This window comes from Amblyomma mixtum, chromosome 3 (assembly GCF_055824585.1).
Source record: "Amblyomma mixtum isolate Tamu chromosome 3, ASM5582458v1, whole genome shotgun sequence".
Classification (NCBI taxonomy): Eukaryota; Metazoa; Arthropoda; class Arachnida; order Ixodida; family Ixodidae; genus Amblyomma; species Amblyomma mixtum.
The window spans coordinates 92,819,106-92,837,243 of record NC_143014.1 but is presented as its reverse complement, the minus strand read 5'-3'; the positions used below and the strand labels follow the sequence as shown (position 1 = coordinate 92,837,243).

Sequence of the window (18,138 nt, the reverse complement as noted above, 5' to 3'; positions counted from 1 at the left end):
AACCGTGCGCGCTGGCGTCGAGTGCAGAGAGGCGCTCTTCCTCGTCGTGCCGGAGCATTGAAAGCGGCGGCGGCGGCGGCGATTGCAGTGTGTCTCCGTCCGCCGCCACAACACTGCGCCACGGAAAGAAGAAAAAACGCCGACGTCTCCGGTAGCCTTGGCCCCGGTCGTTGATGCTCGCGGCTGCGCGCTCCTCCGCGCCAGACGGGGCGGCCGCCGCAACGCCTGGGGCCCATTTTCCTCGTGGCTATAGGAGTGGCCGCTCGCGCTATTCTGACCACTATACTCGCGCTGCGGAGAAAAAGGGCACTGCGCACCATCGCAATCGGATTTAATGATACGAGGTGTTATGCCGTACGTGCAGTTAGATGCGCTTGGAGCTTAGGGCGACATTTAGCGCTCTGTAGATGCGGTTAAACAATTGCTGGGACTAATGTTGTTGTTCTTCGTCATATCACGAGAGCGCTTGTCGTTCTTGTGTCGTCTGCTCTTAACGCGTGACAGCTGCGTCCTCGCAAAGCCACCGTTAAGGTGTCTGGCAAATAAGAGAGATAGAGAGAGGGGGAGTTACTGCGCGTTTTACCCTTGCTGCTGCCTCTGCTCAGTAACGATGCTGTCACGATCGTGGGTCGCATTGGAGGAACGTAAAATTGCTGTCGGGATATCGATGCACTGCGGCGATGGTAGCAACGCTGACGAAATGTAATCAATCGAGGTATAACAGCCCAAGTGTTTTACGCGACAGTAGTTCTCAGGTTTGATTCCTGGTCCCGGAAACGACCATCATTTGGGAAGATGGAGGAGAGAAAAATTCCTGCCCGCTGTGACTTCGACTTGCGCCGGTCGTGGATCTAAGGACCACGAGGGAGCCCCTTTTGGAAATGAAACACCGGACCGCGTTAACATGATCGTCATCACGCTGTATGGTATCCGCGGTTCCACTGAACTTGCTGAGCCAAGCATCGGCAGTGTTGTCTCCATCTTAAGTGCGCGTTTCGAGATTCATGAGCGCAGGCTTGCTATCGCGCTTCAGTGTTTCAATGGGCATCAATTTCGCACGCAGTCTTGACTTTTCAGTGATATATATCCTTTGTAACATTTCTTCTGTTGCATATTTAGCCAGACGGATCTATTGCCGCCTTCCCTAAGACATACTTGAACAGCCTTGACGCCGGACTTGATTGCAAACTTAGTCGCGCCGTAACTGTCTGATCAATGGTCACTGTTCAAAGCGAGCGTATATTCGTCATATAGCGAATCCGTATGCTCTTAGTTACCGACAGCGAGTTTTATACAAGCGAATTTTTTACTATGACGCGCACCTAAGCGCTCGCCGAGCGAACCCACGCTTCGCTAAAAAGGGCAACTTACCGGCACCTCAAAAGGGCCGGACCTCGTGCCGCTTGAGACGCGACATAGTCGTCAGCAGCGACGTAAGCGAACAGATGGAAGCCGTCTTTGGGTGCATATACGCGCCTCTCTCATGACGGCACAAGCGATCGCCACGTCACGCAGGCTGCCCTGAGCTCGGCGGCGACAAGCCACTTGGCTCCTACACTTTTGACAGGGTGCGTATCAGGAGAGTCTTGCGTTCAAGTAGGGGGAAAAGAACAACAAAGAAAGCAGCCCACAACGCACGGCTCTGGTGCGGCGATGCGACGCTTGGCAGCTCTCCATAAACCGACGCGTTTATGTTCCCCGCCTTGGCGTCTGTAGTATTCCACATTACAGATAGAGTAATAGCTCGAGGCGAGCGCAGGACAAACTCACCGCGATCTCTGCATAAAAGGGCTCGCTGCCAAGTACATGCACCGACTGGATGGAGGGTTAAGGCCATCCCTGTTAGCTCAGGCAATCTATGGCACGCTCTAAGCAAGGTAAAGTGAGAATAAATAGAACTTTTTTCATGTGAACAACTTCGTCGCACGTGTAACAAGCTAAACTTATGAGGTACTAAGCTAGTTTCCGCCTGAGAACCGAATCGATGACGCTGCCCGGCTACACTTGCGAGAAGCCAGTGAGGACGAATAAATGATCAAGAATTGCGGCGAACTTATCACCTAAAGCATGCTAAACTCCAGTAGACTTGTTAGATTTCATTTAAATTCTAATAAATTCAAAGTCATGTAAAAAACTGTTTGGAAATGAAGACTTTTTGCCATTGTACTGCTGACAAGGCTCACATATAGGTGTCATATTTCCATGCACAGTCTACAAGATATCGCGCGAGAAGGAACTGAATTGCGGATTTTGTTACAAATGCTGCGAACAAGTTTCTTCCTCGTATAGCAAGCACGAAGGTTATGGAAAAGTTTGTCTTTCGGGAGCGTGAGCCTTCCACCGAATAATTTCTGGCTTCTCGCTGGCACCGTCAGAACAGAGGAGAAGATGCCCTTGCTCAAATTGATAGCGGCGGACAGAGCACCTGTTTGTTTCATGGAGTTGGGGGATCTGCCTATCGGCTCGGGCCAGCAAATGTGTTATGATGGTGGCTAAAAGGTGTAGTTGCGTTTGCGCAGCAGCACGCCTATCCCTTTGCACGGAGCATACACACAAAGAAACACGCCCGCACACACGTATGCGCGGACGCGTGCTCAAAAACGAAGGAAGAGAAGAGTGAAAGGTGGGCTGTTATCTGTGGGCCCATGCACATGCGCTTTGATAAGAAAGACTGCGTTTGTCCCAGAGGCACCTCTTATGGCGCTCGGCAGCGGCATAGCCTGTGCCTTCGAGCGAGGAAAAAAAGAGGAAACGTTAAGTTCTGCTTCAGCTGTGTTGTCACCCGGCGATGGTTATAGGCCTCTCTTTTTGTAGCAACAATGTTTCCATTCGCGCTGAAGACGCGAAAGTGAATCCAACCATCGGGTCTGACGTTTTCATTGTCGCTGCTGTAGACAGAAACGGTGCAGCGCACAGAGATAAACAGAGCAGTGCATTTCACAAAAGGACACGAAACGGGCTGTCTTCTGGGGTTTGAAGGCTCGTTAAACAACCATCCTTTAGTGTGTAAAACCAGCCTTTAATGCGTAAAAGTCGATCCCCCCCCTTTTTTTACGTACCACTGCCTTGTTTTGAAATCAGTCTAGATGCAGAACGTACTCATAACGGTAGATCAGGTCACGAAATTTGGTCAGGACTCGACACCCTCGTCTGCTTAACCCTTTCAGGTGATTGTGGGCAACTGTTTGCATCGCAGCAAAGAACCCCAGAGATATAGATAGATACAGAGAGGGGTAAGGCAGGGATGTTAACCAGAAGGGTTTCCGGTTGGCTACCCTGCACTGGGGAAGGGAATGAGGGGATTAAAGGGATTAAAGGGAAGAGAGAAGGAACGGCAAACAGTCACAATTTGACAATCAAGGCAGTCTCTCCCAAAAAACGAATCAGTGCCTTGTAAGCGTTGATGGCAGCCGACTGTTGTGGCCACGGACTGAGGATCTTGGTCTCGGTGAAAGGGCGAGGATCAAGGCGGTCCAGAGCACAACGCAGCTTACGTCTTTCGTTCACAAAGACAGGGCACTCACACGAGAGATGACTGATTGTATCTTCACAGACACAGTTTACACAAGAAGGGCTGTCGGCCATTGCGATTCGGAAACATACTGATTTGTGAAGGCAACGCCGAGTCATAGACGGCACAGTAATGTTGCTTCACGACGCACTACATCACACGGAATATGGAGGCGCAGTTCAGGGTCCAATGCCCTGAGGCGACGGTTGCAGAACTCTCCTGTGTTCCACACTGAAAGTGTGAGCTCCAGCCTTCAGAAACGAAGCCCACACGCTGCGTCAGCTCTCGTTACAGGGATATTGACAGGGATTCCGTCATTGGGGGCAGGACGGGTAGCTTCGTCAGCCTGGTGATTTCCATGAATACCGCAGTGGCCTGACAGCCACTGGAAAATTATGCCATGTCCTTTCAATGTGGCGTCATGGTACAGCTTGCGGATTTCTGCAACGAGTTGTTCGTGCGACCCGCGGCGTAGTGCAGCTTGCAGGCCTTGAAGAACCCAAGAGGATATATATTATGTCGACGCCTTCCACCACAGCGCCTCATTCTTTCTTCCGGCCGCCGCGGTGGCTCAGTGCATGGTTATCGCGTTCGGCAGCTGTCCCGAAAGACGCGAGTTCGACCCGGCCGCGGCGGTCGAATTTCGATGGAGGCGAAATTCTAGAGGCCCCTGTACTGTGCGGCGTCAGTGCACGTTAAAGAACCCCAGGTGGTCGAAATTTCCGGAGCCCTTCTCTGCGGCGTTCCTTATAGCCTGAGTATCTTTGGGAAGTTATACCCCCCTAAACCAACTAAACCACCACTCTCTTACTTTTTTCACACTCTCCTTCATTCCTTCACCACACGGCACAGCTGAGGTGGCAACCTATAGAATGAGAGTTACTGCGCCTTTCTTTCCTCTCAACCAACTTTTAATGCGTAGCTTTTTCTGGAAGTGGGCTACAGCCAGTAGTCATTTCTTCGTTGCAGACAAATTTAGGGCTGTGCGTATCGCGACTGGGGTTCATTTTCTTGTTCGCTAGCGAACGCAGTAACCAAAATTTCCCCAAACAGTGAGCTTGGTCGCACATCCTTGGGATGCTCGGCATACAGATTTTGCAACCTGTAATTATTATTTTTTTTTTGCACTCTTAGCGACATGTGCATCTTCAAATAAAAAAAAGAAGAATGTGATTCCCTGATCCCTCGAGCAATCATTGAGCAAATCGTGACAATTTCACTCGTGTAATTTCGATTGTGCAGTTTTTATTGTACAAGTTCATTTCTACCTGTATGTGACATTTTGTGAGAAATATTGTAATGCCTGTAAAACAAAAAAAGTTGCTCTTTTACGTTGTGAACCTGACTAATTGGGTTTCCGGAGGCTTGCATAGACTACTTAGGCGAAAAAAAAAATTATTTAGAGAAATGGCGAGAGGCGCACGAAAGGGCTAACCAGAAGAAACCTGCACGTTCGGTAGCATCTAGCGATTAGCTGCATCGGCCATCCACAGAACTGGCAAGCTGTTTCGTCGCATCTCCTTGCTTTTTATCGGATAATGTGAAAGTATACAGCTGACTTTTATTGAGGCTCACTTGTAGGCAGCCCTTGATGTGAGCGTGTGCGCAAGAGGGAATTGCAGATCACAAAGTGCGGATTATACATCAGTAGTCATCGGATGTACGCACGCATGCACATGTGAAAATCCAACACATGTAAGGAGATGGAACGGGGATGCTCGGATACAAGAGACGAAATGTTCTTTTGCTGGCGCAGAATTTCGTTTCATTCGTACGTGGCTGCTGACTGGACTGTATCGTCTTTAGAATGAATTTAGCTCTTTTCGGGTGGTTCTGCAGATCGTATTGGAGTCTGGCGCGTTTGCAGAGTTGATGCTTCGTTGCAACAATCAAATTTATTTTTGCTCAGTTAGCTGACCTGTCTTCGTTCTCGCTTTTTTTCTCTCTCTCTTTTCGTTAATGGGATTAATAAAGCGACAGCATTGAAGCGTTGCGCTCTTTCGAGTAGTCAGCTGTTGTTCATTGCCCCTGCGCTTTAGCAGGCGTATCGGTAACCGCTTTGTCGTCGTTGCCCGAAAGAAAGCGAAGCTGCCCGGATAGAACGCAGGCCGGAGCTGTTGCTAAGCGTCTCATTCCCTGCACGGACCAATCGCAAAGCGGCTCCGAGTGCACACAATCGGTAGTCCCGCAATGGTTCATCGAAGCTCAGCGGTGATCGCACACCCGCGGCAGGGGAGAGGAACAGCTGATGCAAGTCGAGCCTCGCGCAGGTCCGGGTCGGGCCACGGTTTGGCGAGCACCAGGCGCAGTCCCGTAGCGGCCGACCTGGCCGTCGGTGTAGGCCGCGCGGGGCGCCTTCCGGGAAGCGGTTGCCATGCGCTTGCGGGCCGCCCGTTACGGCGCCTCGGTGCCCATGCGCCTGTACAGCGCCGCCGGTTGACGCATGATCGAAGGATGCGGGAGAGCCGGCATCACTGGCCTCGTGCACGTACCACGGCGGCGGCACGAGCGATGCATATCATGGGGGCGGATGTGCGCCACGCCGCGCGCGCCGCCAATGCGCGTGTCCTTCCTGCGGCAGCTCGTGCCCGCTCGGTGGCGCGTGCCCCGCTGCCGCAGGTGGGGCCCTGACCTTAGGCGCCGAGCGGGACCTTCGCGCTGCACTCCGGCTCTGACCACGAGGTCCAGCTAGGTACCCCGCCACGCGCCGAGTTTACGCTGCGTCCGATGAATGCTGTTGTCGAATGTGGCGCGAATGAACCGAGTGTGCTACGAACTTACGCGGCTTGGAACCCGTTTCGATTATAGCTAAAGGCCGAGTCCGCATCTCAACCTTCTGCGAAGACGGCGGCCCTTACTGAAAGGATTCTGCGAGTAACTTGACGCTTCGCCCTGATTGGCAGTCATCGCTTCTGTTTGGCAGTACTTGTGCAACCTTGGCTTCCCACGCTAATGCATGAAAAATTTTCTGCTGTGCACACAAGCGCAAATGGGAGACAAGCGCGGTAGTGTTCAATTCAATTCAATTCAATTTTATTCAACATCTTGAGGATGTTGGGTGCGCCGACAAAAAGCCAGAGAGAAGGCTTGACAGAGGTCGACGCACCCTACAATAACTTGACAGCAGCACCAGAATGTTGTACAGTCCACGGCAAGTGAGCACACAGGAAAAAAAAAGTACAAATCATGAGTAAAAATCTCCGTGACACGAAGTGCCGACGGTACCTAGGGTTACAGCAATTAGATGCCTTATTTAATGAGCCCGGAAGGGCGACCGTATTTCGTTCGAGTTTTTGGCACGAACCATGTGAAACCAGTACGGGTGGGGTACTTCTGTTCTTTACATTTTAACTTCGACAGGTTCATCATAAATGGATTGTTTTGTCTAATACTTGTTTTATACCGCCTTAACAGTATACTTTCAAAAACTTGTGGGAGGGGGGTAATGCTAAGAGATACAAAAATCGGTTCGGTGTGTTCAAATCGTGAAGCATTAACAATATTCCGAACAATTTTCTTCTGAAGTATATGTACCCGTTTAATATTAATAAATGATGTGCCCCATACCAAAATACAATAATTAACAACAAAAGAAAACAGTGCATTGTACAGCATCTGCTTAATATGCACAGCAGTGTTAGCACTGCTGTTCCAGTGAAGCTGGGGGCTCTAAGGTTTACAGGCTACTCTTACGCCCAGATATATACGGTTTCCTCACTGACCTTGTTCTGCAATCTCATTTCTCCTGACGCCGTGGGTCTTTATCAAGTGGGTCTCTTGTGGCCTCCGCGTATGTACTTTAATGGCGTTATCTCTTTTCCTTGCCCACAGCGATAACACGTCTATCCTGAGAAGACACGAAAGAAACTTCGAAAGGAAGTATGCTCACTTGGTAAGGGGATTGCGCTAGCCGACACGCTTGCAAATTGCATAGCAAAGCTCACTAACAGGTCAGATGGCATGACAAGGAAGAAGCAATACCGTCAACTCGCTTCCAAGATCTAGTCCCAGGACCTAACGTCCCAGAGCGACACATGAGCTATGAGGGACGTCGTAGTGAATGGCTGCGATTTAATTTAGACCACCTCGAGTTTTTTAACGTGCGCTGACGTCGTACAGCACACGGGCGGTATTTCGCCTCCATCGAAATACGGCCGCCGCGGCCGGGGTCGAACCTGCGACCTTGTGATCAGCAGCCGAAAGCCAAAGCTACTGAGGCGCTTCGGCCGTTGATGCTGACAGACCATTTTAATCGACCTATGCAAGGTAAATTCGTGACACAGCAGGCACGTATAAAACAGATTTTTTTTTTTATGCAGCAAAGAAGATAGAAGGTTAACTTAGCATCCGTTAGCATCCCCACTAAAATACCATACCTTTAACGGATTTACATTTAAACCTACACAAATTTTGTGTATTGAACTATATTATGTCGTCCTGCTGAAAATAAGTGTCATAGAGGTTCTTATTGTCTAAGTATTTAAATAATTCTCATTAATTAAATAGAAATTGTTTGGTTTAAAACATGAGTTCGCATTATAAAATTCGTAATGTGTTCCCCATAACTACCCAAGTTCTAAATCTCGCTGATCGGACAGACCACCGTTTGAGGGCAACCGGGGCGGCTGGTGAACGATTACGCTTCGTCACGGTCCGGTGCGATGATTCGTCGGGCGTCTCAGCGAGCGTGTCACCGCTACAGCTGTGTACGTTTACAAGCGCCCGCTAAAGAAAAGGAGAACAGCTGCAGATATCGCGCGACTGGCTATTGCATGGGCGATTTGTGTGCACGCGCACTTCTTTGGCTTTGTCAAGCAGGCACTGAAAGAGCAGTGGCCTCCAGCGACGACGCGATGTCACAGTGAATCGCGAAGGAACGCAATTATTTCAATGCGGCTTGCCCACTTAGTGGGGAAGCGGTGAACGCGGTGAACTGATTTCCTCTGATTTCTTAACAGATAGTTCGTAACATGAGGTCGATTCGAGAAATAATGTTAATAAGCCCACCATTATTCCGAAATGGCTGGCTTCAAGTTTGCAAAATCAGCATATGCCTAAATTAAAAGGTGAAAAATGACTTATATCTATTCAAATAAAAACAACAATTACCATTCCATTTAATGTCCTCCACGAGGGTGTTACAGCTTCATTTTCGTAATAATTCTATTAAACTTATTCGTGAGCACAGCTCACATGTTCAAAGGACACGTTCATAACATGCGTCTTTTGAATCCAAAACACCTGTGACTCTGCCACAATCACAATCATAGTAGTATCATCGCAATAAACCAGCCGGTAGCGGAAATTACATCATTTTGATTTATTTTCAAGTTGTTGAAATTTCTAATCATGGCTTTCCGAGTATCTCCAGTGGTTCAAAAGTTGATTAATTATAACTAATCATTGCAGTACTAAAAAATGAGAACTCACTGCTGCTTGCTCCAGGCGAATACGAACCATCCTGCGTCGCTCTACAAACCCACGACACGCACCAGGCTTCTGGGGTTGCGTCGGACATCCTGTATATTTGAAAGAGCGATCACAAACAAAGCTTGCGCCCGCCTGTGACAATACTACAGCTTGAAATGGCTGGGAAAGTAGAAGACTAGATTCTTAGACTGCCTGCTTACCAGCTGTTATGGCAATGCTGAACGGAGATGGACGCGTCCCCGTTCCCATACGTGTTAATGTCTTACGGTGTACATGGAACAAATGGCGGAATTTTGAGAAACTACAGGCCTCTTAGAATATCATGGAGCACTTCGCTGTAAACTGTAGATGCGCTTCTAATCCTAGTCGTTTTTTTTTTCTTTTTGATAACTAGACAACAAACAACCATGGCTCTACGCCCAAGCGCTAAGGTGTAGTCTCTTATGGTGTAACCGGCCAATCAATGAAACCTGAACCGGATCTAGAAAGGGAATAAGCGCTCAGGTGATGCGCGGCGGCTTCTGAGGCAGGCAAAATCTGTTAGCGGCAATGGCTTCATGCTGTCCGAGCATTGAGAAAATATAAGCCATAAGAAGGACAACGGGGCAGTTTGCGAGGCTTTCAGCTCTCCGTCGATGCCTGCTGCATGCTATACTTGAAAACCGTCCACATTTAGGGGCTCTTTTTCTAATGAGTAAGGAACTGCGAGGTCGCGGTTGAAGTGCGTCGGCGCTGGTCGGGGGTACGCCTTCCGCGCCGCGGGTTTTCAGCGACCTTGGGTGTTCGCTGTACGGGCCGGAACTCTGCGAAGACGTACACGCAGACGCGCGCAGAAAGATGTGGCATCGCGTCGCGGAACGCTGCTCGCGGCAGTCGCCAGCTCCTGTGCGAGCATCCGCGGAGAGCGACAAGAAGAGAAGCGGGTCACGGAGACCATAACCAGGCGAAGTGCCGGAATTTTGGGAACAAGGCTGAAGGCGCCACGGTTGAAAAGGTCGCCGGCGTCGACAACGCCAGCAGCTTTCGGGGCAGGAGCGGAATACGGCGCGAAAAGCAAAAATAACCGCCGCGAGGCGACTCATCATCGGGCTGAGCGACGCCTGGCCGTGCCCGCGCGGTGCCGTCGCCAGTGGGCGCCCCACACCGCCGCGTTCGACGGCTCCCCGGGTCCTTGGGCAGGGCCGAGCCTGGCCCGGGCTCACGCACTTCCCCGGCTTCGAATGGGGGCTTTCTGGATCAACACGTGAAGGTCGGCCAACGGCGGTCGCTGTTCTTCGTTTCCCCGCTGTCTTCTGGAACATAGGTCGTGGTAGCTGCACTTAAAAAGCATACAAAGCAGACATATATGTCAGTTGAGAGCCTGAAACTATAGTTGCGTATTCCTGAATACAGGAGGAGATTGACATGGAGCCAGGACTGGCCCGTTCTGCTCGCTTTAAAGCCCAATGATTTCTTCTGCCACGACGAAGCGTTTTCGTGCACGCGAACGCGTGCGTCTATGAGAGTGGCTTTTTTTTTTTAACTGCATGGCCTGTCAAGTACATTACGAAATCACCAAGTGGCGCCGGGCAGTCCTCATCTCATAAAGAAAAAAAAAACGAAAATAGAATAAACGATAGCTCTAGTACAAGTTCAGTTCACATCCGAAGATGCACGCGTAATTCGAAGGATGATCTATAGCGAGACCGACTGTGTGCGATGAATCCAGCTCCATGCAGTGTCTGCGTTCTTTTCCCGCTTCCATGGAGAGTTTGTCACGCTCGCCTGCCTCTAAATTCTCACTCCCAAAGGTATTACTGAATGAAAATTTCAGAATGAAATAAATTTCAGATTATTACCCGTTAAAACTTGCCACTCTCGTTCGCTATATATTTCTCAGGACGCTTGTCGAATTACGCTCTGGCCGCAGTGTAAGCGAGAGTATACTTTACAGTACAAATATTCCATACGAGTAGAAATATTCTGCTGCCTGCGCAACAAGAAGACAGAAGGAAGCTTAGGGGGCAAACTGAATGCACACGTAACTAGGATCGAAGAAGGTTGCACAGTACGAGATCTAGTGCGATTTCCGCATGTGACATGTGGCTTCGTTTGAAGATTTACCCGCTGTAAATGCCACAGTCCGTTAACCTTGAAGAGTTTCTGTGTATTCAATAGCCGACCGTCAGGTCGTCTTATATTAAAGAAACGGTTCAGTTTTGGCGTGACTACCTTCTCGAGCTTTTGGTGTGTTCGCAAAACCACTATCTCTCTAGAAGTGGGCACAGCGGACCGCACATAGGCATGTTGCCTTACATGTTGCCTTACGCTTCGTTGTTCTGCTTTGCACAGGTTTTTCTGCTCGGTCCGTCCAAACTGCTTCTTCATCAGGATACCGCTACAGTCGACACGTGCCTTCAAGAATATTTGACAACAGATGCGGGAGATATCATTTCCTGGCGGAATGATTACCTTCTTCAAGCACCGCCCCCGTTCCATGTGACCTGCCCGGACCTTCGTTTAAAAGACCGACAGCCAGGCTTCAACTTCAGTGGGCACAGCGGACCGCACATAGGCATGTTGCCTTACGCTTCGTTGTTCTGCTTTGCACAGGTTGGTTGTTATTCTACTACAATTAGAAGTGATTGCCGCGGTCTTTTGGTCCTGCCGTGCCCACAACGCTGTGTTATCATTGCTCAAGACGTGTTTTGTGTTTGCGCGCAGCTTTTATGTGGTGACATTGAATGTAACCCTGGGCCTGATAATTCAAATGAGGACAGTACAGAACTATTAAAGCAGTTGCTTACCGCTCATTCCAAGTTAACAGCAGAGATTGTAGCCCTCAGAACACAACAAGGAGATTTGGAAAAAACAATATCTGACTTATACTCTCGCTTTGCGGATTTTGAAAAACAAACAGAACGTATTGATAATATGGAACGCACAATTCACGCCTTGCAGTCGAAACTGGTCTATATGGAAGATTACAGTAGACGTTCCAATTTAGTCTTTTTTGGTGTAAGCGAGGAACCAGATGAGACAGAATCTGATCTAAAACAGAAGGTTCTGACTGAAATTTTCTCGGAAACACTTGATGTCCATTGTACTTCTGTCGGTAGAATTCATCGTTTAGGAAAGAACACTGTCAACAGGCCTGTGATCATATTTTTTCAGGATTACAATGAAAAGCAAAAAGTCCTTAAAAACGCTCACAAGCTCAAAGGAAAAAAAGTATCTATTCAGAATGACTACTCAAAGGAAACCCTCAGGAAACGAAAACTATTATGGGATAGTACTAAAACTGAGAGAGACAAGAAAATGAAGGTGACCTTAATCAATGATAAGTTGCTCGTTGCTGGCCAGATGTTTTCGTGGGATGATACCACTAGCACAAGGGTGAAACTGCCGTCGCGGAACACACGAAAAAGTGAATGACGTAGTGCGCGGATCAAGAAGGAATTAAGACTTATAAACATTAATGCGCGGAGTATAATCAACAAAAGCGAACAGCTTGAGGCACTTCTTCTTGGGTACAATCCACATATCGTCATCATTACGGAGACATGGCTTCGCGATGAAATAGATAACAAAAACGTTTTTCCTCCAACTTATCAAATCTATCGGCGTGACAGATTATCAAGAGGTGGTGGAGTGGCGGTTTTGGTTAAAAACAATATTCATGCGACTTTAATTCGGCAAATTGATGACCATGAAAGCATTTCCCTAAAGCTATCTTTTAGGGGCCGTTACATTTTTCTATTTGCTGTTTACCGAGCTCCAGATTCCCCTCCTCAGTTTCTACGCGATTTGTCGGAACACATGTCATCATTCAAACATAAAAACGTAGTTCTTGTCGGTGATTTTAACTTACCTAACACTAATTGGGAGTTGGCCTCATCTAATTCACGACATTGCGCAAATGCTGAACACTTATTTGATATTATGCTGTGTCACAATTTGAAACAGGTAGCCGAACAACCTACACGTATTCATGGCTCATCTGCTTCCATTCTTGACTTGATTTTTGTGAACCGCTCTTTTGAAATGTTTTCTGTTTCGATCCATCAAGGACTATCTGATCATGAGTTGGTGTATTTCACTTGCGATTTTGTCGCTGATAAATGTGCCGTACCGTCCAAAACCGTACTTGTAAAAGATTTCTCGCGTGCCAGGGATGAGAGTGTATTAGATTGTTTAGATCTGTGTCTCAGCACCTTTGTCGGAACTGACACATCTGATCTCTGGACCAAGTTTAAAGACATATGCACATATTGTATCAACCAATTTATTCCATCAAGAGCTAAAAAAAGTGGCAAATCTAATCCCTGGATTACGCGAGAAATCTTGCATCTCAAAAGAAAACTTAAACGCTTAAGAAGAGCCCGTGTCCCTCACAACATCATTCAAATGAAGCAGGCTTCTTTGACCAAAGCTGTTGCGGCTGCTAAGCGACATTACTTTCAAAACATTTTGCCGAGTTTCATTCGTAACGCTCCTCAGAAATTTTGGAATTTTTTAAGCAAAGAAAAAAAATCCCTGCCTGCGATGATGCATGAGGGCACGTTGCTCACCAACAAAAAAGATATTGCTGACAAGTTCAATTCATATTTTCACAGTGTGTTTTCCCAACCTGCAAATAATTTCACAATTCGTGATTCTTGTTCCCAGCCTGTGCACGATCTGGTATCTCAACCTGGTATTTTTGCAATGCTTTTGAATCTTAAAACAAAAGCAACTCCTGGGCCTGACGAAATACCTAATTCATTTTTACATCGTTATGCTGAGATGGTTTCGCACTTTCTTGCTATCATCTTTCGTGCTTCTCTTTTGTCTTCAAGTCTACCACCCGATTGGAGGGTGGCCCGTGTCGTTCCCATACACAAAACAGGTGATGCCGCATTGTTTAATAATTACCGTCCCATATCGTTGACCTCTTCATGCTGCAAACTTCTTGAACATATCGTAGCCAATTACATTAAAACATTTCTCGATGACAACAACAAATTATCGGCTTTCCAGCATGGTTTTCGCAAAGGCTTTTCTACGGTCACCCAACTTACATCCGTAATTCACAATTTCGCTCAAGTTCTGGACAATTCCGGCCAAATAGATGTCATATTTCTAGATTTTAAGAAAGCTTTTGATTTAGTTCCGCACAATAAACTTATCCATAAACTTGAAACTGTAGGTCTTCCTTCTTTTATTGTTAATTGGGTTGCGGCTTATTTATCTAACCGATTTCAATATGTTAGTATCGATGGTCATTGTTCTAACAAACTTCCAGTCACTTCTGGTGTCCCGCAGGGCAGTGTCCTTGGGCCATTACTGTTTCTTATCTATATTAATGACATTACAGACATCATCTCTCATCCTGTTCAAATTAGGTTGTTTGCCGACGATTGTGTTTTGTTTAATGAAGTTAAAGTTCCAGGCGACCAGATTTTACTTAATCATAACCTACAGAATGTTAATGAATGGTGCGTTAAATGGGGGATGGAACTGAACGCTGACAAGACAGTATTTATGCGGATCACTAATAAAAGAAACGGTCATTCCTTTTCATATAATCTTCCCACTCGGCACCTTTCAGAAGTCAAAGAATACAAGTACCTAGGAGTAACACTAACGAATAATCTTAGTTGGAATAAACATATTGAAACCGTATGTTCTTCTTCGTTTCGCAATCTCTGTTTTCTTAGGCACAAGTTAAAACTAGCTTCCCCTAACGTTAAGCAATTGGCATATTACACCATGATTAGACCAAAACTTGAGTATGCATGCACTGTTTGGGATCCTCACACAAAGACTAACATTAATGCCCTTGAAAGAATTCAGCGCAAAGCAGTTCGGTTTATATTTTCTAAATATCGCACCACTGACTCACCATCTGCTCTGTTGCTTCTACATAATATACAGTCCCTTGAAACTCGGCGTAGAATACTAAGGTTAAGATTTCTCTTTCTATTGAAAACTAACAAACTGTCAATGGCACCCGATTTGTATCTCCAACCGATAACGTCCGGGTCAACCAGAAACTGGCACACTGAATCGTTAAAACCTTACTTTGCCAGAACTAACATATTCAAATTCTCTTTTTTTTCCCCGCACCATTAACGAGTGGAATCAGTTGCCACCATCATCAACAGTTGACATTGATGCCATTGAACAGGCCGTTCATTGATTTTTTTTTTTTACTTGCCTTGTACATTTTGCTTTGTGCTTTTTTGTATTGTGTTTATTGTGCCCCTCCTGCCAGGGCCCTTCACTGGGCCTGCAGTATGTCCTAAATAAATAAATAAATGAATAAACATGAAAAGCACGAGGAGGTATCGCGGCGATGGCCAATAGGAGTCGGCTGCTGCGACAAGTGGCGTGCTGCACTACTCGGTATTTGTGGCGTTTCCCTTTAGCATGGGCTTGTGCGCCTTTTTACGGCACGAACGTGCCTACCAAGAGAGAGAGCGAAAGAAAAAAAAACTAATCAGAAGAAGGAAAAAAAAAACAAAGAAAAATATTTTATGATGGCTCGTCTTGCACCTGAGCAAAGCAAGCGTAAAGCAGAATATGACCATTTCTTTCGCTTTTTCAGCTCTCGCCGCAGCTCTATGAATTGCACTCGTAGATTTATATACAATGTTCTTTCACTCTGAGTAAGCACAACGACGCTCGGCACACGTCTCTCTTGTCAGGGAGTCATGCGCTACACTGATTTGTAGAGCACGACTTCAGCATTCGCGAGCCGTATAACATTGTTTTCAAGGCAGGTACGGCCCTAGGAAGGAGTGTTTTTGTCTTCGTCGACGAGAAAAGCATGGTTGGCCCAGCTACAGGCGCTTTGGCAATCCCATCCCCACCTTTTCACGAGGGAGCACTAAGCGTACTACATGCAAGCAGTTATTTTCGAGCGCACTCTAGTGTTTCCGACGGCCCCAGATCGAAACGTGCTCGCCAGCGTTTCACAAGCAACGTTTATTTCAACTTCTTTTTGTGGCGCTCATGCATGCTTTGAGAGGAAGTTGGCAATTATTGTAATGACAGTCCGTCCTGTGCTGTTCAAGCCCAGCGAATCCCGACCTTTAACGCGCTTCGGTTCATTTATTGTATTCGACATGAAACGACTCCTGCATAGGAACTCGTTGTGAGTGATACTACGATGCTCACTGCCAAGCAAGTGTTTACACAGCGACAAGAGCGTATACACTCTGCATAAACAGAATATAAAAAGACCCCTGCAAGATAAAATTAGTGAACATTAAGGTGGTAAGCCGCATAATTTATTTGCAACGCTGTACTATGCTTCACAAAAATCATGCGGCAATGTGGAAGCTCGGTTGAGTGAGACAGTAATGTAGGCTCAGAGGGGAAAGCCATCCGCCGCACCCATGTAAATATGCAGCCGAATGCGGAATGTGAAAACACAAGCTGCTTTCAGCAATTAGCCATTCAGGGTAGCCGGCTGGTTAATAGACACGCTGGCCAGTCACAGTACGCTGTAACATGCCAGCCGGTTTTTGGACTCTGGCTCTAGGTTTTATGGCGCCAGCTAAATTTTCCAGAACGCTGTTCAGGCGCAGTGAGCGTAAAACGCATAGTTTGGCTAGTGAATTGGCGCGCACTGGCTTACCCCGCTTCGGCAAATGGCTTACTTGTGCGCGGGTTTTTCGTAGCGGTTCTCTTGTCTCTCTTATCGACCATAGACGCGTTCATGTTCAGTCATCGGAAATAACGTCCACAAATATGTCAATCTAAAAAAAAAGTAGCAAATTTAGTAATAGTAATATTCTCGTAATATTCGTAATATTCTCGTGGTTTCCTTGTTCAGAAACATTTCAATTCGCTCTTTCTTGAGCTAGCAGCTCATGCATGAGAAAAAAAAAATGTCTTCCTTTTGCGCATCATCGTCGTCATCATCACAACCAATAGCTAAGGATAACTAGGATGTGAGCCGTGCGCGACGTGAATGTGGCGCTACAATGACAACTTGCTTGCTGGCGGAAGAGGACAGACCACGCGAGTGCGTGGCCAGGGAGAACGACTGGCGTCCTTTGATTGTTTCTCGGGTGTAGCAGCCACCTCGGGCGAATTCCGAGACGCCTCCGGCATTCTTCCGCCGACGCTCCTCTCGCCGGGAACTAAGAGCCGCGCTTGGGGTAAAGGCTACCACGAAACATGAGCCTCGAAAACACCTTTGGCGCCGCGTCGGCACGCGCCGGTGTAAGCCGAGCGGAGCCCTCCTTGGGCCCCGCGCGCACTGCGCAGCCGAATGCTCAACCGTCGGCGACCGATGCCTGCGCAATCGGCGCCCAATTAGGCTCTGATGTCGGCCCTCAGGAGCGCCCTTCAACCTCGGAGGGAAAGCCGCCTTGCCGGGGGTGTGCCAAGCGGTACGCGATACGGAAAAGCAGCCGGGTTCCTGTGGGCGTTCCCAGGTGGCGCACAGCGCGCAGGTCGAGGTAACTGAACCTTGAGGCCCCTGCGGCGCCGCGATTTATCAATGGGGCCCAGATTTGGGTAGCACTGCTCCGTGAGCCGGCGCAGCATCCACGGTCAAGGCGTTCCTGAGCCTCCGCCGCCACACGGGCGGCGAGCGCTCGGCGTTCGGTTATTGGCTCCGGCCAGCTCATTGTTGCTAATAGCCGCTTTGCCAGGCGCGGCCAAGAGCCCGAGGAAGCCCCGCGCCATGCCCGGCACGTTGCATCCGTTCACACACTGCAAGCACGTGCAACAGTCGTGAAACTCGATTGAAATCTGTTGAACGGCGGCATATGCTTTTTTTTTTTTTAATGAAGTAATAATAGTCTTCGCGAAATGCTGCCCCTAGTGCACGTGCAACTACTGAGATGGCTGTTCGACATCTGTTTTACGATTTGAGCGTCTGTTATCGTTTAGTCGTCGAATGGCTTGGCTATTCCCATTTGTGCTGTTCATCTGTGGGCATCCTAACTTTCTTTTGTTGTCCACGCTCAATTACGTCGAGAGCATCCTCTTGCCTAAAAGTAGAGGCCAGGCTATATAAGCAGTTCGATTAAGTCGGGATTTATGCTAAGGCACGTCTTGAAGTTTCATATAAGAGAGTGCGAACGGTGCGAAATTTGTAGGAAAGCAATTAGGAAATTAGGAGAAGGCGTTTATTTCCACACAGCCCCTGTTCCCTTCTGCGTCCAAATAGTTTCGCGTCTTTCGCATATTAGTAAATGTGGCAAAGATTTTATTGCATA

The 18,138-nt window shown here is 47.8% G+C and overlaps 1 protein-coding gene across 1 annotated transcript in view; it reads left to right on the top strand.

Annotated features, from left to right (window-relative positions):
* LOC149350948 (uncharacterized) overlaps positions 1-18,138 on the top strand; it is a 76,965-nt gene that overhangs the window by 10,234 nt on the left and 48,593 nt on the right. Inside the window, exon 2 of the mRNA XM_089580116.1 lies at positions 11,273-11,533. Within this exon, the coding sequence (XP_089436242.1) occupies positions 11,273-11,533 (261 nt within the window). The remainder of the gene's footprint in view (positions 1-11,272; positions 11,534-18,138) is intronic.